This window comes from Melitaea cinxia, chromosome 6, assembly GCF_905220565.1.
Source record: "Melitaea cinxia chromosome 6, ilMelCinx1.1, whole genome shotgun sequence".
NCBI classification, from domain to species: domain Eukaryota; kingdom Metazoa; phylum Arthropoda; class Insecta; order Lepidoptera; family Nymphalidae; genus Melitaea; species Melitaea cinxia.
In genome coordinates, this window is record NC_059399.1 from 17,418,610 (window position 1) to 17,440,577 (window position 21,968).

Here is a 21,968-nt window from a genome sequence, read left to right on the forward strand (position 1 = left end):
TAATTGTCTGTTAAACCAAATTGAATTACTAATATTGCGTCGAGTATTGTTACTCGTAGCCTTCTACTCGACGACGAAAAGAATTGTTTGGCATTTCATTTCGCGCGTAAATGTGGCGGGAAAATTGGCAATTACGAGAAACCATTTTCTTGTGTCCACAGATAATTGACAATAAGACAATGAACTTTTTTCCGAAATAATATACCTATATACAAACTTTTTTATTGTTACCTTATTTTTATATATTATGATAATACATAGAGTAAACTAATACAAATTACTAAATATTGGTACGTAATTATGTTCTTTACAATTACTGTATTTCTTTTTTGAAAATAATTGGTTGCTCATTATTATAAATAGGTTTCAATGTATATATACTATCTATGTACCTAGATAATGTATTTAATAATTTTTAAACTTTCACGCTTCATATTAGGGAGAGGTTCCAAGACATGAACAGGTAATTATTATTATTTCCCAGATATAATTTTTTCGCTCTATTTTAACAAATAGTTTCGTTTTTCTTTTTTAGACAGTTTAGCTTATTACGCACTAACAAATTTTAACTGGCTTTTAGTTACATCTGTCCTTGATAACACAGTGGTAGATTTTTTTCAAAAAATTAATATTTCCTACTCTAGGTATCATTAAAACCGGCTTGCAGTTTAGCGAGAATAATAGTATCTTATTTTTAATTATTAGTATTTTGCCTTTCATATGTCTTAGTATTAAAAAAAAAGCTCAACATTATAAATAAAAAATAGAATATCAGATAGTCTAGGTACAAGGTAGAATCCAGCCTAGCTCTTCTCTTTACCTTGTTGGCTATAAGAAAGTTGAATTCTATAGATTAAGTTTATTACAATATTTGGTTTCATTATTGGAGTTTAAGAATCGATTTTCATATAAGGCCCCCGGTATGAAAAAAATATCAGGAGTAAAATCTACTAAACGAATGTCCTCGTACGTTTCTCGTAACGCCATCTATCGGAAAGACAAACTACTAAAAAAACCTCGTCTGTCGACACCGTTTTATAATAACGCCATCGATCGATCGATAGATGGCGTTATTTGATTCGTTTATTTACCATTTGATATGGAGACTAGTAAGCCTTTTTGTGCTTATTTAGACAGTCAATCTGAAGAAGTAAACTCCAGTCGTGCGTCGGAGCTGATACACACACTTTTTATGATAATTATTAATTTTGCAGGGTGATTTGAGTCAGCAAGACAAGAGATGTGTCTTCCTAACCGTTCACGATTTGGGCACGAACCGTAAGTGCTTCTTGTAATTACTATCTACTATACATACTAAACTATTTTTTTATAAATTGAAAAAAAATAAAACAAAATTGAGAAAATCAATTAAAAGACGAATCCTTATCGAAAGATTTATTTTGTAACATCCCACTGCGAGGGATATGCCTCTTTTTCCATACAGAAGAAAGGTCCTGAATAGAAATACTTACAGACCCATGATTTTTTTTAAACTTTAATTGAGGTTAATATATTATGCGAAATCTTTATAATGAAAAATCAAATCGGTTTTACAAACCAATTATTGATCAATCTTGGTAAACTTTTAATTTAACCTATACATATAATAAAATGGTAGGAAAGTCAAAACTGTACATTGAATATTTTTTTAAAGAATACTTGGAGTGTGATCTACAATCGATACCGAAGCCAATCATATAGTTTTTAGAATTTTTGTTTGTTTGTCTGTATGTATGTCCGGGATAAACTCAAAAAATGCCGCATGGATTTACTTCAAATTTGGCACGAATATTATTAAGAAGTCGGGTCAACATATACGCTACATATTATCATGCTATCACCTACCGGGAACGAGCAGTGAACCTGTATTTCCTCAACGCATTCCTCAAGCACGACGCATAATTGAATGTTGTTGTTATTATATTAATAACCATGTTATAAGCTAGTTGCACACTATAAATAAAGACATTCTGTAGTATATTTATTATCAGCATTGCACCCGTGCGAAGCCGGGTCGGGTCGCTAGTACTAAATATGTCCTTTATATAAAATTTATCATAACACTTTACTTTTAAATTTTGAGGTAGGGCATAGCACGAAATGTCCTGATAAAAACTTGCAGCAGCCTGAGTGGGAAAGTACCTCAACCTTACAGATGGACACACCCAAACAATTGTGCTGTCAAGTGATGGTTTTTTTCTGTAGTGAGTAAGGTGGTCAGAGCTCCTGGGGAGGGTCGTTTAGTGTTTGTTAGCACGTATGCTTCTTGGGAGCTCTAGTAGTATAAAAATTACGCTTTCAGATACCTCAATGGTAGACTTTATAAATCACCCCGCTATGATGGAGATCAAGGAGCGATCCTGCTTCATACACGTGGACGTTCCCGGACACGAGGAAAATTCACCAGACCTACCTGAATCGTAAGTTAAAAAGTATTTTTTCTTGTTACTGCACCTTCATTAATGTTTGTTCCAAATAATTTTTGAATAATTTTAAACTATAAAAAACGAAAGCAAAGGGTTAATTTAAATTTTTTTAGTTGCCTTATTCAGTTACATAGCCACCCCCTCTCTTCCCGTGGGTGCCGTAAGAGGCGACTTAGGGATAACACAGTTCTACTACCACCGCGGAGCTTAAAAAGCCGACCGATGGCGGAGTAACCATCCTACTGCTGGCTTTGAAATACACAGGCCAAAGACGGGCAGCAGCGTTTTCGGTGCGATAAAACCAGACCCGCGGTCACTAACCCGCCTGCCCAGCGTGGTGACTATGGGCAAAACACATGAGTTCACGGCATTTTTGGCGCGAACTTGTGGAGGCCTATGTCCAGCAGTGATGATGTGATGATGACGATTCAGTTACATACATATAACGTGTCTAAATGCATATTGACAAAAAGGAAGATTTTTTTATGACTGGCTTATGCATATTAGATTAGATTTATATGGCATAATTAAGACATGTATCGTCATTTTGATTAACGTATAGTACTCTGTTTGCAGCTCTTTTATGCATTTGAAATATTCGTTGTTTGAATGATCAACTGACAATTTACATTGTCAATATCGTCTTCAACGATAATCTTAACATGAACAATACTATCAACCAATCAATCAATAACAATGTTTCAATTTCAGCTACCCATTCCCATCTCTCCAAACCCTTGGCGAAGATCTCATAACCGTGCTAGACTTCTTGCACGTGAAGTACGCCGTCGGTCTTGGAGAAGGCGCCGGCGCAAATATTCTCGCCCGGTGTGGTCTCGCCCACCCTCGCCGTCTCCTCGGCCTCATCCTCGTCAACTGTACGGGATCTACTTCTTCCGTAGCTGATGCCTTCAGGACCAGGTTCTCGCGCTGGAAAGGAACCGACATCTCTCAGTCAGAAGAGGACTTCCTCATCTACCACAAGTTCGGACACGTGAGTTTTACGACCGAGATCCTTGATTATAGATATCAGGTAATGTTTCTCTTTCTTGCTAATGCTCTTGATACTAATACTTGTTTTGGATAACTGTATCATTCGACGTTCTGAGGTTCAATAGTATCTATTAGCGCTTGAGAAAAATTTAAGCTTGTATAAGGTTGTTTATAGGAGATTTAAGTAAAGGTGTAAATAACCTGCTAAACATATACATGTCGAGAGAATGATTGAAGAACGATTGACGAACGAAAAGTGTATAATGCGAGTGTGAATGGAAGGGTTGGAAGGGGTAGACCAAGGTGGACGTTTCGAAACCAAATAAGGGACGTCTTGAAAAAAGGCCAGGTCAAGAGTACCCTAAACCTAAGAGCATGTATGACGGGAATAATGAAAGTGGACGAAGCGAAACAAGTATGTAAGGATCGTAGCAAGTGGAAAGAAGTGGTCTCTGCCTACCCCTACGGGAAAGAGACGTGATTATAATTATGTATGTATGTATAAGTAATGAGTATAATAATAATAAGTGGATTAGAAATGTCGATTTAATCACAGAAGAATAACTGTTTGGAATACTTTAAATTCCCTTTACTTTTTTAAGACATCTTGATTGTTTTTTTCTGTTTAATTAATCTAATTTGTTGTTCTGTTTTGTCAGTATTTCTTTTCCTTTTTTGTATATAGTTCAAAGTATGTTTATAATATATGTATACAGTTGTCCAAAACCATTGATAGAATCAGTTTGGGGTAAGGAATATGTTCCATTTCTGCTATCTTTTTTTTCTGTTTTTTTTTCTTCTGTATCTTGTTCTCGCTTGTAGTGTTAAAAAACTGATGTAGTGCTATTACATTTATTATTATTAGTGCATTACATGTTTGTTCTAATCATTAAAACATTTTCCTTATCGGCTTTCTATTTATTTTCTTAGATTTACATAATCAGTTCTAATTTTTGAATAACTTAAGAGTGTATGCTACCTCAAATTGCTTATTATCCACTCGGCAGGATGTCCATATCTTACAAACTACTGAATATTTAAGTTTGAAATTTATGTATGATAAAGTTCAGGACATAAACTATCTTTCATATGTTTCGAAAATACGATTCCATAAAATTTTCTCGATACAAAAAAATCGCAAAGTTACCTCTATTTTTGTATTAAAACCTTAATATATCAGTAAATATAGAAGTTATGGACTTGAGATTAAGCATGGTAATTGAAATAAGTATGAAAAACATTTTATATGTTGCGTTTTTTAAAAAATAACTATTGATAATGTTTGTGGGGAGAAAATACATATAATTCGCGCGATGAACAACCAAGCGCTCTCAATTCTCATGTGTATTTAGTACGGGTGAAATCTGAATTCGAGCTGAGGTAGTGTAGCCCCTTAAGCAAGGGTATAAATTTAAGCAGTTTGTTAAAAACTTGTTATTCTATACTAAATATCGATGTTTATTATTTTTAGCAAATTATAGTAATTTCGTATGGATGTTGCTTTACTAAGAGCGAAGATAATGGCGCATTTAAGTACATTTTTGTTTGGTTTTCTAAGAAAATAAATAAATCTACTAACACGCTTTATATTTATACTCGTAGCATTTCAGTAGAATTTATTTAAAAAATATATCTCACTAAGTTTTAAATTTACATGACAATAATAAAAAAAAATAGTACTTATATTGATTTCAGATGTATATAAGATGTATATAAGCTATATTCTACTGGAACGTAATGCTTATAATTAATGACTCATTGGTTCCCATTTTCTAGTTTTGTGTGTATTTTTCATGCTGCTGACGTAGATTTACTTAATCTTTTTGTTCGAACTTTATTTTAGTAACATTGGCTTATTGACTGTATGTATCCTATACAGTCCCAGTAAATCCTTGCAGTCCAAAATGACTTAAAATACCCTAAAAATAATTTAATCCCACTTTTAAAGCTTATTAATATTTATAACATTCAAGCTATTGATAACTATAGCATTAGTTCCTTTTGTTCAAAAATAATTTTGTGCTATAGATTGTAAATCTGACATAAATTAAAACTATGAAAAGTTAACCAATATCAGCTATCTTTGAGTATGATTGCTTCAAAAATTCTCTACGGCTTTCTATTGTCGAGTACAATTTTAATATTACTCCACAATTACCACATTTAGCTTTACATAAAAGTCTTAATTCTTTTATCTACTTCATCTTACAGGGCCTATTTCTTCAGTCTCATAACCAAATTCTTTAATATAAATTGTAAGTCCAGCGTTACATATGACAACGCAAAAGATTACAATAACTAATCTTATCAGCTAATACTAAATTAATAGTTTTTTTTTACCCTTCTGCCCTCGTCTGTCTTGTAATAATTAGATGAGACGTTATATATGACTAGCTGACGGCAATCGTTGTCTTGCCGCTAAACGCTATTAAAAATAGGGGTTGATGGTAGAGGGTTGAAAATTTAGGGTTGTATGTATTTTTAATGTTGTATCATAAAAAAAATAGAAATTAAAAATTTTGTCAAAAAAAAAAAAAAATTTGGGGTGGACTATCCCTAACATTTAGGGAAATGAAAAATAGATGTTGGCCGATACTCATAGATACCGTATAAGCACAAAAAATTTCATCAAAATCGGTCAAGCCGTTTCGGAGGAGTATGGCAACGAAAACTGTGACACGAGAATTTTATGTATATGATAGACATAAATGTCTGTAACAGCAAATATCGGAGGCGTCAGAGTGCGGCGAGCGCGAGCGCGAGCGAATGCTGGCGGAGTTCCGCTCGCGCCTGCGCGGGAACCTCAACACGCACAACATCAAGCAGTACGTGCGCGCCTTCATCAAGTGAGTTGTTTTGTACAACTAGCTCGGCAAACAAGCGAACGACTCACCTGATGGATCGATGGTAACCGATACGCGAAAGACATACATACATATAATCACGCCTCTTTCCCGTTGGGGTAGGCAGAGACCACGTCTTAAGTTGTTTAGAAGTTACATTATTGTAACTTGTCTAAAAATATCAATTAGTATTAAGTCATACTACATATATGTAAAATTAAGTAAAGCCGTAATATGATGGTTTTTTCTACTACAAGTGTTTTTTTAACAACTTACTGGGTATATTCGGTGATAAATCGTAGCAAAGATTATGGAAATAAATGTTTTTTTTTTAATACGCGTATTTTGATACCGAGTAAAGACTCGTTGGTCAATTAAAAGTCTAAAGTTTGCATTATATAAAAACAGGTTTATATTTCTCAGATAAAATAGTTTAAAAGATCTGAAAATTGGTGTAAAACTACAATATGGTGTACTATTTTACATTTCATCAAATAAATATATTATAATTGTTGAAACATCAGGTTCAAGTTCGCTTCACGACAAAATTGCATTTATATTTGGTCAGGCGTCAACTGATCAAATTAGTGACAGTGAATAAAAATATTTTTCAATATATCGCTAGCTCTGCTCAAAGTAAGATCTCAGTCTTTTATTTTAATTTCCTTTGATTCCTGAATTTGAAAACCCCCTGCACGCACAATAATTTTATTTAAACCAAGAAAATATTTTAATAATTTTATAAATACAAAATATAAGAAAATTTTGTTATATAACTAGCATTTATCCGCGGCTTCGCTCCCCTAATTTTTTTTTAATTAAAGGTATCTTATGTTACTTCTAATACCTCCAAGAATATGTGTACAAAGTTTCATAATGATCGGAAACGTGAAAGCGTAACAAACAAACTTACATTCACATTTATAATATTATAGGAAGCTATTTTCAGGTTCATAGTTTTTATGGCACCCATGTGTAGAAACATGAGTCACTCCTCACATAACCTGAAAAACCACTTATGCGGGTATCACTTGGGTTCCATGGAAGTTGTGAAAAATGCTCTCCAACGATAAAGAACTGCCTAACGAGATTTCGCCTCCTGTTAGTTACAGTTTTACTATTGGGGGTTATATTCGTAAGGAACGTAATATCGGACTACCCTCAAGTAACAGCATGTAACCTTTGATAGATGCTATAAGATAAAATTATGTTTATCATAGTTTTATAATATCGCTCTTATTAATAGATACTGTGTGGCTACGGTACTAAAGAATTTAGCCACCCCCTCTCTTCCCGTGGGTGTCGTAAGAGGCGACTAAGGGATAACACAGTTCCACTACCACATTGGAACTTAAAAAGCCGACCGATGGCGGGATAACCACCCAACTGCTGGCTTTGAAATACACAGGCCGAAGACGGGCAGCAGCGTTTTCGGTGCGACAAAGCCAGCCCTGCGGTCACCAACCCGCCTGCCCAGCGTGGTGACTATGGGCAAAACACACGAGTTCACGTTATTTTTGGCGTAAGCTTATGGAGGCCTATATCCAGCAGTGGATTGTATAGGCTGTAATGATGATTAATAGAGAGACGTTGCCTTACACGAAATTAAAATGCGTAGTATCTACATATAAATAAATAAACAGAAAATGTCTTCTTCATAGTAGCATATTTTTTTTGCCATATTTATGTTATATTATTTCAAAATTTGATATTAATGAAATTATTTTATGGCAATACCTAGCCCCTTTTTTATATTATATAAGTTATGATGAACAGTGAGTTATGATGGCTGCTATAGTAGGTAAAAATAATATAGGACTTACAAAATAAACATAACAGAATCGAAATTAAAAACAGCTTTATTCAAACAGGCTCCAAGAGCACTTTCGACTCGTCATTTTACAAATTAAAACTTTAAAAATAAATTATTATATTTGTAGAAGTAAAGCTACCACCGATTCGGAATGTAGATTCTGCAGAGAAGAATCGGCAAGAAATTCCGCAGTTACTCTTTTGAAAAATAATATATTATAAACTGTGTTTTAGTACAAAAAATACAGCGCCACTAAGTCCACACATCTTTATCAATTATGTAATCCTGCACCGAAAAATACGCTTTATCTATTTATTCATTTTTTGTAATAAAAACTTTAAATATATGTTGAGACAATTCCGGAATTGTTTTGTAATTAAGGTAGCTGGTGCTCGTAAAGATACGCTGCTTTTACAGTGGAGTTACGGTCGACAAAGCGTTATGGTGCTCTTGGTGTTGCAGGTGTCCATGGGCAAGAGTTGTCGCTTATCGTCAGTTGATTTACAACCAAGTTGGTCCCAATAATATAAAAACACCATAGTATTATAAAAATGAATTTTAAATTAGGTTTTTTAAAGACTTGTTATTCATACCTTAAGTCTAAAATAATTTATTTGCAGTCGCAAAGACCTGGTCTTAAAAGGATGTCAGCCGGACATTCTTCTCATCACTGGAATGTTCAGTCCATACTCAAGCGTCGTGGAGAAGATGTACAAGGAGCTGGATAAGGACAAGGTCACCATATTGAAGGTGGACCGAGCTGGTGACGTACTGGCTGAAGCTGTGAGTAGACATTTACCAAGTTTAATGTTTTTTCTCCTCATTCTCTCGTGTACATTTATGTCTTTCTTTGTCACGCATTTTTCGTTTCATCGAATTTCAAATGAAAATGATTCTATACAAGTTTCACTACAAAAAAGAAATACCCAATGTGGTTTTCTTTTCTATACAACTAGGTCGGCAAACAAGCGTACGGCTCACCTGATGGTAAGAGATTACCGTAGCTTATAGACGCCTGCAACACCAGAAGCATCGCAAGCGCGTTGCCGACCTAATTCCCAATCCATCCCCAGGAGCTCTGCTCACCTTACTCACCAACAGGAACACATACTGCTTGAAAGCAGTATTATTTTGCTGTGATCTTCTGTAAGGTCGAGGTACTACCCCAGTCGGGCTGGTCCATATTTTGAGCAGGAAGTTCCTGCTGTGCCCTACCTCAGTTAAAGTGGTGCAGTAATTAGACGGTTATGCGCGTTCATAAGTTATACATTTTGTCGATTGTAATTCTTTTAAGACAAGTATGTATAAAGGTGGTGGAAAATGATTGGCATAAAGTTATTTCAAACCGAATATCTCTTTTAACCCCCGACGCAAAAAGAGGGGTGTTATAAGTTTGACGTGTCTGTCTGTCTGTCTGTCTGTCTGTGGCTCCGTAGATCGCGAACGGATGAAGCGATTTCAATTTAAGTTTTTTTTTGTTTGAAAGGTGAGTTACGGGCAAGTGTTTTAGATATGTTTGATGAAAATCGGTTGAGTCGTTTAAAAGTTGTGGTTGTGTTGTGTTTGTCTTTTTTAGAATTATTAATACTCGTACATACTTAGGTACTTTAAGATTGAGTTTCGTTAATTATTTTTTACTTTTTAAAGGCAACTCAGGTTATTGTGTCGGTTTTTTTTTCATTTTTATTGTAATCTTTTATTATAATGTCTCAATCATCTTCATTGTGGCTTTAAACGGATAAAATAACCGCTGTACATTAATATATAATTAAGTAAATTATACAGTTTCTAAAGAAACCTCGCTTCTTTATTACTGTCGGAACTGTGCTGTAGTTATATGTTATTAAGGTATTCAAGGAATTTAATTAGCTAGATAACGCGGTTATCATAGCATTACACATTTGATTTTTAGTCTTTACGGGTTGACTGGAAGAGATCTCTTTTAGAGATAAGTTCGCCTTTGCCAACTTCCTCTATTATAATGACTATTGTAAAATTACTTAGGACAATAAAAAAAATATTTATAAAGTTCTAAGTTATTTTCTCTATATTATTTTAAAATTACTTTTGTAGTACAATTAAATAATATCAATTAATAATTAGCAGAAGCATGTGTCTATAATTCAATAAATAATTAATCAATACATAGAATAAAAATGTAACGGATCGCTGTCTGTACATGAAGGCATATGAGAAAAATATTATCGGGACCTTTATCAACGCAAATAGCATCCATAACAATGATTGTTAGAATTTTTGTCTGTTTGTCTGTGTGTTTGTGGGCACTAATCTCGGAAACGGCTTATCCGATTTAAATTAGGTTTTCATATATATATTGTGGTAAGCTTCACTTAACATTTGGTGTTTCATGTCAATCGATTCATAAATAAAAAAGTTGTGCCAATTTAAAGAATCACGTTAAACATGTAAATACCCAAAACGCGGACGAAGTCGCAGGCACAGCTACTTATAAATAAAAATTGATTATAAAAAAAAACAGCGCAGTTACGTAATATCTTCGCCACTAAACGCTTATACAAATCAACAACTACACTGATTCGTCTTTGCTATCGCAACGTTTGAAAGTAAAAGTAGGTGGAATGGGTGAGTCGTAGTGGGTGCATCGGGCGCAGTCGCCACGGCTCGCTTGGCGTGTTACCGGTCCGGCGTAAGAACATCGATATTAAAACTAGAAACATTTAGTGCTGTGCTAGAAAAATGATCGTTTTATATTTTATCATCGCTGTAGTTATGACGGCTATGGTCATAGGGTTGTACCAGAAAAACACGAATATAATATGCAAGTCTAAAAAGAGACTCGATGGTAAGACTGCTATAGTTACCGGTGGCACGTCAGGAATGGGGCTCCGGATAGCTACAGACTTCGCGGACAGAGGAGCAAGAGTGATAGTCGCTTGTCCCTTCGTTGATGAAGGAACTCGTGGTAGAAAATTCATTGTTGACAAAACTGGAAATGAGGAGGTCATTTTCAAACTTCTCGATCTTGGATCAACTGCGTCGATACGTAAATTTGCAGCTGATATCATCAAGACTGAGAAAAGATTAGATATTCTGATAAATAACGCAGGAGTAGGCGCTGTCGAAGAATTCGCGACTAAAGACGGCCTGAATTTTACAATGCAGGTTAACTACTTCGGTCAGTTCTTGTTAACCTTGTTACTACTACCCTTGTTGAGAAAGACGGGAAGTCCGTTGGAGCCTTCTAGAATTGTGAATACATCATCAGTGATGCACAAAATAGGAAGCGTTAACTTTGAAAAGATAAACACTCCGAATTATTGGTATCCTATACAATTGTACGCGAATAGCAAACTGTGTCTTGTTCTATTCACTCGTGAATTAGCAAAGAAACTGCAGAATTTACCAAACAATAACGTTGTTGTCAATTCAGTTGACCCAGGGGCCGTTGGTACCACTATTTTCAATACATCAGTAAAATACTTTGGTGGCTTCCTAACTTTTCTATTCGCGGTTCTGTTCAAGACACCCTGGGAAGGCGCTCAAACTGCTATCCACGTGGCCTTGGACAAGAAGGCCGGACTCGTAAGTGGGGAGCTCTTCAAGAATTGCAGATTGTCTCAAGCCAAGCAATCTGCATATGACGAAGAACTAGCACAAAAGCTTTGGGAAGAATCTAAGAAACTTATTGGTTTATATGATAACGAATACGAACAGTGTTTTCAAGTATTAAAATAAGAGACTGTTTCACTGATTCACTGTATATAGTTACGAAGAAAATCGCATGTGTTTCGAGGTGTTTTTGTGTAATAATTTATGACCATCGTTACTTCCTTGTATTTATTTCAAGATTTCTTTGTTTTACATGAAACGGTAAAAGGATAAATAACATTTAATAAGACAGCTGTACACGGCGTGCCATCTTTAAGCAGTACAAACTGCGTACTTTAAATATTTCAACATAATTGTAACACTGTACTCGTTTCCAGATAATAATAATGCTTTTTTCTTTATGAACTACTTATAATATCCTACTTAAATAGTATAGTGGTGTGGATAATCTGGTGTTTTATTAGTGTATTCAGTGTTTTATCGAAACGAACTAAATGCCTAAGTATACAAACAAAAGACTGGCGTAATGTTTCAGCAGTTTTTCTCAAATGTCAGTGTTATCAAGCTTTAGTGGAATACTTAAACCGTCATAAATAACATATAGCCATGAAGATAGTGATCTGCTTTTGTGGTGTGTGTATTGACACAGAAGAATACTAGGTCCTGTTAAATGAACAAGTGATCATTAAAGTTATACTGTTAGTTTAAAGTGTTTATGTAGCTTTTTTGTTTCAGTTAGCAAATAATGTTCAAATCACGTTGTATATGGATATTTTTTCAAATATCTCAACCAACAACTTTTATTTTGTATTAGATTAAAACTATACACCAAAGATGAAAACGATTTTGTATGAACTTTCCAAATTGATATTAAATTTGGAAGTAAATTAAAATTAACTGAAATTGTTCAATATTAAGTGAATATTTTAATGTTAATGTTATTATTATTATTAGTTGTCCGTGAATACATTTATACTGAAATTGTTTCTTGTATTTCATTTTGAAATGTTGAACAAAATAACCTGAATTACCTAGGAGTACGAATTTTATTTGACCAGCCCGTTGGCGCAGTTTGTAGTGACCCTGCTATCCGCTCTGGGGGTTGTGGGTTCGTTTCCAAACCTGAGTCTGGTTATTTAGGAACAGACGACCGTGTGTGTATATTTATTTATTATTATTTATTAGGTAACCATTTTTCCATTAATATCTTTTTATTGTATATAAGTTAAGCGACCTTTTTCGTTTTGTGATGTGGTGATAGTTCTGGTATGTAGCACATTGTGTTGTGGCGATGAAAGTTCCATTGAAATCTTCGATGAAGAGACATTTTTTTCCGTTCGAAGCAGATATAAGTATTTGTAGATTAGTTTGAGTCTAATGTCTGAATAGACTTCATTAGGAAAATATTAGCATCTCAGTAATGTATGCAGAAAAATTAATACAGGTTAGCGATAGCGCAGTTATCCTCCTTTCACGATCAAATGTTCGACTTGACCGCTTTGGGCGTTTGTATTTATATTTTGCATTTTCAGATCCTCAGCACATGGTAGAGGAGAATAGACATCGTTCACTTTTAATAACATAATAATTATAATTATTGTTCTGTTCCGATATGTTAACCTTTTTAATAATCAAAATATACCAAATATATAAAATACATTTTTCGACCTCGTCACAAATTTTGAATGTAACATTTTTTTTGTCACAGTTCAAAACTTAAGGACGAATTTTCCATATAAAAAAAAATATATTTTTTGAAATGAAACAACTTTGTCACGGGAGGACCATGGTTGCTGTAAATTATCCGAAGCGTCGGGTATCTAAAAAAGTTAATAAACCGCGATAAAATCCGAAAAAGTTGTTTCATTACAATGAGTGAAATTCAAGTAAACATTAGATTTTTTTTATTTTTTTATTTTTTTTTTAATAGTTAATATAAAAACAAATTGTTTACAGCCGGCGAAAGTTGCACAATCGTTGCTACTGTTCTGTCAAGGTCAAGGCCTGCTGACGTCCCTACCACCGCCAGGAATTGAACGTCGAATGTCTCGCGGCATGTCCATGGAGGAGTACGACAAACCAAACATAAGGAGGCTTTCACTCACCCCGAGCGTTTCAGAATCGCCACCACCGAGAAAACTGTAGAATACTCGCTGATATAAGAGATTTGAAGATAGTTTTATTTAATATATTTATTTAATTTACCTAGAATTAAGTTTTTTAAGTTTTCTCGGTCGCTATCAACTCTTTTCTTATACAAAACTTACCGCGATGGTCATTTTGAAGTTGCAGACCACATGGCCACGAGCTATTCACTGATTTTCCCGTAAGTAAGTAAAAGTGTTATCTATAACTAAATGTATTAAAAAGATGATAAATATACCTTTTTTCCACAACTTTGGAGTAAAAATATATTTTCAAATATCAGTAGTCAGTCGTACGCAGATTTGAAACTTGAGACTTTACTTTGGTACAATATAATAAGTAACTACTGAGAATCTAAGGTTCCCCATTACAAAAGTTCTGATACGAAACAGCGCAGTGCAATACGATCCAATACTAATAATATTGTAAGGTGTCATTATATCGTTAATTCAAAGCATAATGTTAGTCGCAATGTGTCGTACTGAGTCGCATTGCCTTTAGTTTTTTTTGTCACACACTTAAAACTAATTCTAAATTAGTGTTGCCAATCATATCGATAATAATATTATATATCATATTACACGTCTTTTCGAACATTTTTAAAGAAACATAAAGAACCCAATAAATCTAAAATTGATGTAACATACGTAAATTAAACGTTTTGGCGGTTTTTTTTTTTGGTTCAGTAATAATTAAATTAAATCAAACACCGGCTAAATCAAAAAGATATTTTTAAGTTATTCCAATTGAGACATTTTAATTGTCTGCTTTATACTTTTTATCATATAAAACTGTGTGTCTTTCGTAGATAATTCTGTTCACCAAACACTATGTTAGGAATGTTAATGTAGTGTTATCTACGAATATATATTACGTAAAACTTTGTACCCCTTTTTACCAAAATTGCGTGGACGGAGGAGTATGAAATTTCGCACACTTATACTTTATATAGAGAAGGAGGGCAGAATGCTAATATTTTTTAAAAATTATGCATAAAGATATATTAAATCAATAGAAAAACATTACAAATACATGGTAGTAACCATGTATTTAACACACATACGCATATTATACTCTTTTGTTGATTGTCAAGGTCTGTAGTCAATTTTTTTTTTTTTTTTTAAAGTTCTTTATCTTCATAATTTTTTAGTTTTCTTTAATTTTTTTTTTTATTATGGTCGAATTTCGACTTTTGGGTGACCACTAGTTTCTTGTAATAAAGTCAAAAACAATACTGTGGAGGGAAAATTTAAATAAAATATTAAGCGATGGTTGGTGAGCGGACCAACTGTTATTGTGTAACTACAAAGAATGACAAAAAAATTTAGGTATTTGTATGGATTTGACTTGATTTTTGAATTAAACAAAAGAATTATGTATCAAAATAAATATAAAAATAGAGTTTCAATGTCCCACCATTTGCTAGGTTCATTGTACGAACAACAACAGTCTTCGGTACACAATAATCAATTCATTTAAGATAAACTTAAATTATCTAATTTTATTGGCTCTGTGTTAATCAATATTAATATTTTATCAAGCTGATCGCGTACTAGCTTCTGTATTTTACCCAAAATTTGCGTACTTATAGCGTATACATTTCATTTCACAGTGTAATACTAGTACTAAATACAGTGTAGTAATACTGTACTAATCACGGTCATTTCTGATATATTTAATTATTTATTACGTATTACCTGATGATAAAGTAGCGTAATCGAGTTGGTTTAAAAGTATGTCAATAAACGCATATTGAACATACATTATGCGTTTAAGCATCTAAAAGTAGTTTCAGCGTAGGGATTCGGTTTCACAGCCTAGTACTAGTACTAAACACAGTGTAGTGGTACTGTGCTGGTGCCGGAAATTTCGCATATATTTATCTTGTTTTACGTTATGACAAATAAACGTAATTGAGTTGAATGAAAAAGTAAGTCAATAAGTTCATATTGCACATATATTCTGTGTTTAAGTATCTAAAATCGTACTTTCAGCGTAGGGATTCGGTTTCACAGCGTAGTACTAATACTTACTACGAGTCATAGATCAAGTAAAAAATATAGATAACGCACTTAGAACAAAAAAGTGAAGCCACTTTTTTAAATATGTGTGAGTGAGTGAAGTGTTGACACTTTTTAAAAAAAGTCCCTGAAATTTTTATTAAGTTGGATTAAACACAATTAATTTAATATAGGTAAAATGGGTATGCGAAAATAAAAATATGTTTATAGTTTTAAATATATTTACTCCTTTTTTCGCTTCAAATTGTTAAACAAATCTATTGCAGCCATGTTTTGATTTAATGAATTATATAAATTTGTGTCAATGAAAATTGTGTTTTTAAGTAATTGATGATTTCTCTGAAGGGCAAGTTCCTGTTTTAAAGACGTCTAACTCTTTGCTGTAATGATTTAATTTTTTTTAAAAATAAATTTCCTGTTTTTTTAACTTTTCTCTTAGTTTATGTTTTCTAGGTGTATCAAAGATTGAATCTTGGTTATCGACTGATTTTTGACTCATCCGGTAGATCCTAGAACAAAAATACAACATTAAAATACGTAGTAGTAAGTAGTAGTATATACGTGATGGTACTCTGCCAAGTCCACGTTTTGTACCGTACATGTCAGCTTTATCAAAATGGTTTGAACAAACCACATTAAATGAGGATGGCTGTCGTTATAGTTCATTTCGGCTCAGTCGTACAGCATCTACCTATTCTATCTTCTATTAAAATATTCGTTGGAAACCTAAAATCATGATATGCAGTAGTAAAATATGAGTAGTTAATTCACAAATTTAAACAGACACAAACGAGTTAAACATTCATATTGACTTCAATTTAGGTAAAACATAAAATCACACGATAAAAAAAAAACAATAATGATGTCCACTTTCTACTTAATTATTTTTCTATGATTGCCTACAATTTACTTACCCGCATTTTGGGCTAATAGAAATAAGAATTACTGGTAGCACTCCCTCGGTACGTCATTTCGGGGCATAGAAATTATAAGTTCCGAATAACCTCAATATTATTTTGGAATAACAAAAAATATAAAGTTTTGTATATACTTACGTGTGAAACGATATTTCTTCAGACTTTTTGTTCACTTTGGTATTGTTTTTGCACCATTTAATTACAAAAGAACGGCATTTTATAGGCAAAGTTACTGTACGAGGCCCCGTGAGATACTAACGAAAATGAGCGTAGTTTCATGCATATGTGTGCGTGAGCGCGTGTGTTTACTTGAAGGAGCCGAGTTTTGTGGCTTCAGTAACAACATAGGCCGCGCATTATCTACTTTTTTTACTTCATCTATGCTACGAGTAAATACAATACAATGGTACTGTACTAGTGCCGGAAGTTTCAAATATATTTATTTTAATTTACGTAATGATAAAAAGCGTAATTGAGTTGCTTTTAAAATAATCATTAAACTCATACTATTCATCCTTTTTTTATTTGAATACGATGACTGCTTATTTTTATGTTTTTACATAAAAGTATACATATTGTCTAATAATCATTCTTTTAAGAAATATATGTGAAACACTATTTAACCTGTTTTATTGGTTGCCGTTAACGCTATTCGACATACAACGGTATCCAAAGAATAAATATTTCTGAAGTATTTTTTATCTATCGATCATTATCTATCGAATTCTAATATACTTATGTGACACATCTATTCGCAATTGTGAATTTAAAAAGTGTAGTTTAATAATTGAGGTAAAACTGGCCCCAATGGCGTATTTTACTTCCTGCTGTTAACAATCTATTTGTAACTTATGTGAAGGATAAAATTTATTCACAACTGTTAAAAAGTTCGCTTAGTATTATGATGACACTGTTAATTTATTTAATTTACTTCGGTAGTAATGGTAGCTTAATTTACGTTACTTTTGTTACAAAAAAAACTAAATAAGTTAATTAAAATTGTAAATAAATGCGTTATAATTATTTGCATATCGTTTATTCTTTTGTAAAATAGAATCAAAATTTATAATATTATTATATAAGTGTGAAATACATTTGAAATTTTTATATGTGTGTGTAAGTGTATGTTGCTTGTAAAAGTATAGCTTTATGATACCAAAGAAATAAGTTATTTGATATTTCTTTTTTTAAGTCATAGTTTAATATAGATTATATTCGAGTTGATTTAAAACTTTTTTTATGCTGTAATAAACAGTTTAATGTATTTACTATGTGTATTTTAAAGGACTAAGCAGTCAGCCAAGGAAACAAAATATTCATCATAAAAATAAATAAATCATTAAAAACTATTTCAATGTTCTTACTTGTATTAATTTACAACTAGCGACCCGCCCCGGCTTCGTACGGTTGCGAAAACGATCAGTGTTCCTCTACTATATTATGCATTTATTATACATTATAAACCTTCATCTAGAATCACTATATTTACTAAAGAAAACCGCATCAAAATCCGTTGCGTAGTTTTAAAGATCTAAGCATACAGACAGCGGGAAGCGACTTTGTTTTATACTATGTGATGATGTGTGTATTTAAAATAGCATTTGTAATTGAAATTTTTGTACATATTACCTATACACTAAATGGTCAAAGGTGAACTTACCTCAAAAAATTAATTAACGAGTATTGCGATTTTTAATTTGCTTGAAACATACGATTTGTTTCTTAATTCTCGGTTGTAATGTTTCCATATAATAGAATTTGTAATCTGTAGATCGATCACGGTATAGCCTGTAACATTCCACTGCTGGGCATAGGCCTTTTTTTAACCGACTTCCAAAAAAGGAGGAGGTTCTCAATTCGACTGTATTTTTAACCGACTTCCAAAAAAGGAGGAGGTTCTCAATTCGACTGTATTTTTTTAACCGACTTCCAAAAAAGGAGGAGGTTCTCAATTCGACTGTATTTTTTTTTTTTTTTTTTTTATGTATGTTACATCAGAAATTTTGACTGGGTAGACCGATTTCGACAAATTTTGTTTTAATCGAAAGGTTGTGTGTGCCAATTGGTCCCATTTAAATTTATTTGAGATCTAACAACTACTTTTCGAGTTATATCTAATAATGCGTTTTTACTTGACGCTTTTTTCGTCGACCTACTTTGTATTATACCGCATAACTTTCTACTGGATGTACCGATTTTGATAATTCTTTTTTTGTTGGAAAGGGGATATCCCTAGTTTGGTACCGTGATAAGGAAACCAGGATCTGATGATGGGATCCCAGAGAAATCGAGGGAAACTTTTGAAAATCCGTAATAACTTTTTACTGGGTGTACCGATTTTAATAATTTTTAATTTAATCGAAAGCTGATGTTTATCATGTGGTCACATATAAATTTTATCGAGATCTGATAACTACTTTTTGAGTAATCTTTGATAACGCGTAGTTGCTTGACTATTTTTTCGTCGATCTACGTTGTATTACTTGTCGATGTAATTGAAGTCGGTTTTTTTTTCGTTTGTGAGCAAACACAATTATTTTATGTATGTTATATCAGAACTTTTGACCAGGTAGACCGATTTCGACAAATTTTGTTTTAATCGAAAGGTGGTGTGTGCCAATTGGTCCCATTTAAATTTATTTGAGATCTAACAACTACTTTTCGAGTTATATCTAATAATGACGCTTTTTTCGTCGACCTACGTTGTATTATACCGCATAACTTTCTACTGGATGTACCGATTTTGATAATTCTTTTTTTGTTGGAAAGGAGATATTCCAAGTTTAGTACCATGATAAGGAAACCAGGATCTGATGATGGGATCCTAGAGAAATCGAGGGAAACTCTCGAAAATCTGCATAATTTATTACTGGGTGTACCGATTTTGATAATTTTTAATTTAATCGAAAGCTGATGTTTATCATGTAGTCCAATATCAATTTTATCGAGATCTGATAGCTACTTTTTGAGTAATCTTTGATAACGCATAGCTACATGACTATTTTTTCGTCGATCTACGTTGTATTACTCGTCGATGTAATTGAAGTCGGTTTTTTTTCGTTTGCGAGCAAACATAATTATGTTTATTGTTATAGAACTATAGATTTTGACAACAAAACCTTAATAGTAATCAAACTTATAATTTAAATTAATTATGGTCCGCTAGTTTAATATAAATAACTAAATGTTTAAAAAATACTTAAATGAATAACTATGGGTATTTCAATATAAACATACAACTAATGCGATAATGATGTATAATGAGGTGACGTTAATTAATTTCTGGCGTGTTTCTTAATTATGTGTAACTCATTATAACCATAAATAATATATGATTGTATGAAATAGCACCGTTTATGTATTGAGATTAAACAATGGAGTACACATCGCTCGTTCTGGGATCATTATTATCAACTCTAGGATCACTTGTGCTAATCGTTGTATGGATTTTGAACCCGAAATGGCGCAGTTTACACCATTACATAAGCATAAATCAAATTGTGATGGGAACTTTGCATTTGGTTGCGATCAGTTCAAGCGAAATATTTGAAAATGAAATATTATACAATTTGAATGGCGGTTTTATGTTCATCAATGGATATTTATATCTCGCATCGATATGTTGGTCCTTATGTGCGAGTTTGCTCGCCTACTTGAAGTTGGTCTTGGTGCTCAATGTGAGTAACAGCAATGGAAAGCTAAAGGCGACTCTTTTTAGCTTATGTACTCTCATCATAATAAAGGGAATCAGCGATTTTCTTATACCATCACTATTTGAAATTGAGAATTATAACGCATTGCTGACTATAAGAATCATGACGGTCTATGTGCTTACGGCAGTAAATTTTTTTCTGTTTATTAGAATCGTTTTATCTGTAATGCCTTGGGGTAAAACTGTGGTACCAAAGATGAAGGGAAAACGCGTGTCAGCGTTAATCGGGGTCGCAGTACTGTGTGATATGACCTCGAATGTACATTTCTTTAACTTTGTAATTCCCGGTGTTCTTAGTGATGTGACGTACCTTTTCAATTTAAGACTTATACCGCATACTATTGTTGTTCTTTTCAATAGGACATCTAACGATTATTGGAGAAAACTTAAGAAAGATAGAAGAAGACGAAGACATAATGTAATTTAGTCATAATTTTAGTTTAAAAAAAATGTATACATATACCTATTTACATAAATCGACACCAGAACCATCACTAACAGCGTAAGGGACAAACCACGGTTTCTCAGGAGAGCCAGAAAATGATTTTTTTTTTCGGAATCTGTCTGTATTTTTTGTTATTACATTAAAATATATATATATATATATATATATATATATATATATATATACCATGGCAAACCGACCATGTTTGTACCCGACCCCTTTCGATCTGGCCTAAGGTTTCCCATTCTTTTTCACCCTTTAAAAAACATTTTTGAGAATTTTTTCAAATTTTTTTATCCACCGAAAAAAAATTATGAATATTTCAAAAAGGGTTTTTTTTTTCAAATAGCCATAACTTCTTCAAAAATTGATCTTTTGTTATTTTATTTTTAATTTTTGGTTTTAAATGAATTTTTCGAAAAAGTAGACGAAAAAATTTAATATGATCAACTCTATCAAATTTTCGTTTTTCTTAAAATAATCGTAATTTTATCGAAGTTAATAATAATAATAATAATACTTTTTTATTTGCAACATCCACACAAATCAATGTTACATATACATTAAAAAAAGTTCGTCATTTTCAATTTTTTTTTTTCGTAAAAGAACTTCAATTGTTACAATTATTCCCGGCAATCCCAGAGTGGGCTGATTTTTAATTCTATTTTCTTTTTTTTTATTGAAAACAAAAATGTCTAATTTTCAAATATGAAAAAAAAATCACAAGCTATTTCATATAATAAAATAAATACAATTCAACGATTTTAAGGTATTATATTTTCAGTTTTCGGTTATTTTTTCATTTGCAAGCAAACAAAATTAGTGTCATAAAAAAGATTGATAGCTGACGTAGGGCATAGCAGGAAATTTCCTGCTCAAAAAATCACAGCTAAATAATACTGCTTTCTAGCAATGTTGTGTTCCTGTTAGTGAGTAAGGTGACCAGAGCTCCTGGGGGGAATTAGGGGTAGGGTCGGCAACGCGCTGTCGATGCTTCTGGTGTTGCAGATGTCAATAAACTATGATAATCGCTTACCATCAGGTGAACCGTACGCTTGTTTG

The 21,968-nt window shown here is 32.9% G+C and overlaps 1 protein-coding gene across 1 annotated transcript; it reads left to right on the forward strand.

The window, feature by feature from the left end:
• The first annotated feature begins 1,178 nt into the window (after nt 1-1,178).
• On the forward strand, nt 1,179-13,877 carry LOC123654436 (uncharacterized protein ZK1073.1). The gene is made up of 6 exons (XM_045590340.1): nt 1,179-1,278; nt 2,303-2,420; nt 3,138-3,420; nt 6,141-6,265; nt 8,696-8,858; nt 13,623-13,877. The coding sequence occupies exons 2-6, from the start codon at nt 2,311-2,313 to the stop codon at nt 13,809-13,811; spliced, it is 870 nt and encodes a 289-aa protein (XP_045446296.1). The 5' UTR covers nt 1,179-1,278; nt 2,303-2,310; the 3' UTR covers nt 13,812-13,877.
• The last annotated feature ends 8,091 nt before the right edge of the window (nt 13,878-21,968 follow it).